We start from the raw sequence: 2,217 nt of genomic DNA on the forward strand, positions 1-2,217 counted from the left end.
AGAATATAATTTTTCTTTTCACATAATAATTTTAAGTAATATCACAGGGAAATACAGAAGTTCATTGAGAGTCCAAAACTGATTTTTTCTGTCTTCGACTTTTGCTTTGAATGTTCACCTGAGATTTCTGTTCAAAACAGACCCACGTGAATATCTTGTTCTTCATAAACGAAAGAGAAGCCTTCTGATTTGCCTTCTGATAGGACATAGCATTAGACGCCTTTTTCCCCATTTAGACTGGACATCACTCATGTGTCCACCCATCTCCCCTATGAACACACGCTCAAAGTGATTGGATGAAATTAATTAACGATGGAGCAAAATTTTTCTTGGTCTATGACTAAATAGAAGAAATATCTAACTTTGGTACTGGCTTCATATACACCATCTTTTAACAAACTGAACTGAATCAAGAACAATAAAAATTAATGAAGAATTAATTTCAAAGCCATGAAATTACATAATTTTGTTCATAACCTAAAATTTACCAAAGAGCATCAGCAATTTTTCACTAGGGTACTTTACATATAAGGATGTTGACTACAAAATGTATGTGAATTTGAAGGCTACAAATTTCAATACTGTAGAATAAGACACTAAAATAATTATACATACACTAGATCAACATTTTCTTAGTTATAGTTAAATCAATGATAAAAAATTAACAAATTGGATTTTTTTTTACCTCTTTGAGGACTTCCTGTAAGATTTCAGCATGTTTTTCATATGGCTGTTCAAAATTTATATCCTGTGCTATATTTATAGTCTCCTCAATCATAGAAAGAACCTCTGGATGATTTGCAGTTACCTCTTCCATTGAGTCTTCTACTGAGACTAAAGTAAATTAATACATTAATGCCATTAATACTTTTAGTAGACGATGCTATTTGCAATAAAACATAATTGGTAATATCTGACCCAAGAAAGTATTACCTTTGTGTTACTGCAAAACATGCTGGGAGAAGGGGGAAGTAAGACTAGGGAGAGGAAATGTTAAGTCAGGAATCACAGAGTCACAAACTATCAGAGGAGTGATTTAAAGCCAGTGCCCCAGAATGAAAGCCAACGAGGGAAGAAGAAAGTCCTGTCAGGCAGGAGTCAAAACCAATGCAGAAAGGTGGGGACCAGAGGATTCCAGGCATTAAACGAAAGCACAAACATCTAGAATTAATCAGAAAACAAGATAAATACTTCCAGTTACTACCTGGGATGGTAAAAGAACAGGAGGGAGGCAAGTTTGAGGGGATGGGGAAAGGTGGCATAGGCTAGTTTTTCCAATGTTACACTTGATTCTTGCCCTCTTTGGTGCTGAAGTGTCTCCCTGTGCGGCTGAGTTGGCTGTCAGGCTGCATCGTGACGTAAATGTTTATCCATCCCTCCAGGGAGACGGGAACTTGGCAGCTCCACTCGACTCCTCTACATTTGCGTTTGCAGTCCAGCGTCTGAGCTGCTGCCCTAGGGCTCCATCTCTCAGGGTCTCTACCAGAGCCCAGTTGATCCCAGCCCAGAAAACCCCAAAAAGGCCTTGAAAGAGCAGATGCCTACTGCCCTCCCTGCCTGAACATGTTCTCAAGGATGGAGAGAGCCACAGTTCCTGGAGAACCAGAGCAGAAGAGTCAAGAACCCATGATCTTCCTGCAGCCATGGGAGTAGGGGGCATGCCAAGGCAGAAATAGCCAAGAAAGAGAGAAACGTGCTAGGAGCTACTAGCTGTCCACCCAGTAGCCATTCTCCTTTTCCTTAGTAACAGAACCCCTGACTTTGTCAAGGCCAGCAATGTGCCTAGCTAAAAAACTACATCTCCCAACTTTCCTTATTGTTTGGATGGCCAAGAAGATGCAAGCAGAATTTGTGTGTGTGTGTGTGTGTGTGTGTGTGTGTGTGTGTGTGTGTGTGTGTCTTCCTGTCCTCTCTTTAAGAAAGTTGACTCAGCTCAATGCAAGGGACAGTTTTGTCCCTTGCTTTTTTCCCTCTTCCTACTAGGGACACTGTCATGATGGCTGGAGCTCCAACAGCCATATTGTGAATTATTATAGTAGCTACATGTCAGGGATGGCAGAGAAGAAAGATAGATCACCCGTCTTCCCAATATTCTTTTTCACTAAAACAACATATCATGTGATATTTTTTTGTGTGTGTTCCTGCATGTCCAACTGTTCATATTAATAATAGAGTAGCCTTTAATTTAGAGTAAGTTGGGTATTAATAATGTTTTTT

The 2,217-nt window shown here is 39.7% G+C and overlaps 1 protein-coding gene across 1 annotated transcript in view; it reads right to left on the reverse strand.

Moving 5' to 3' along the window:
• AK9 (adenylate kinase 9) overlaps nt 1–2,217 on the reverse strand; it is a 149,542-nt gene that overhangs the window by 93,073 nt on the left and 54,252 nt on the right. The window contains exon 13 of the mRNA XM_012651132.1: nt 686–834. Coding sequence (XP_012506586.1) covers nt 686–834 — 149 coding nt within the window. The remainder of the gene's footprint in view (nt 1–685; nt 835–2,217) is intronic.

The sequence above is a fragment of the Propithecus coquereli genome, unplaced genomic scaffold (assembly GCF_000956105.1).
Source record: "Propithecus coquereli isolate 6110/MARCELLA unplaced genomic scaffold, Pcoq_1.0 Scaffold35, whole genome shotgun sequence".
Taxonomy (NCBI): Eukaryota; Metazoa; Chordata; class Mammalia; order Primates; family Indriidae; genus Propithecus; species Propithecus coquereli.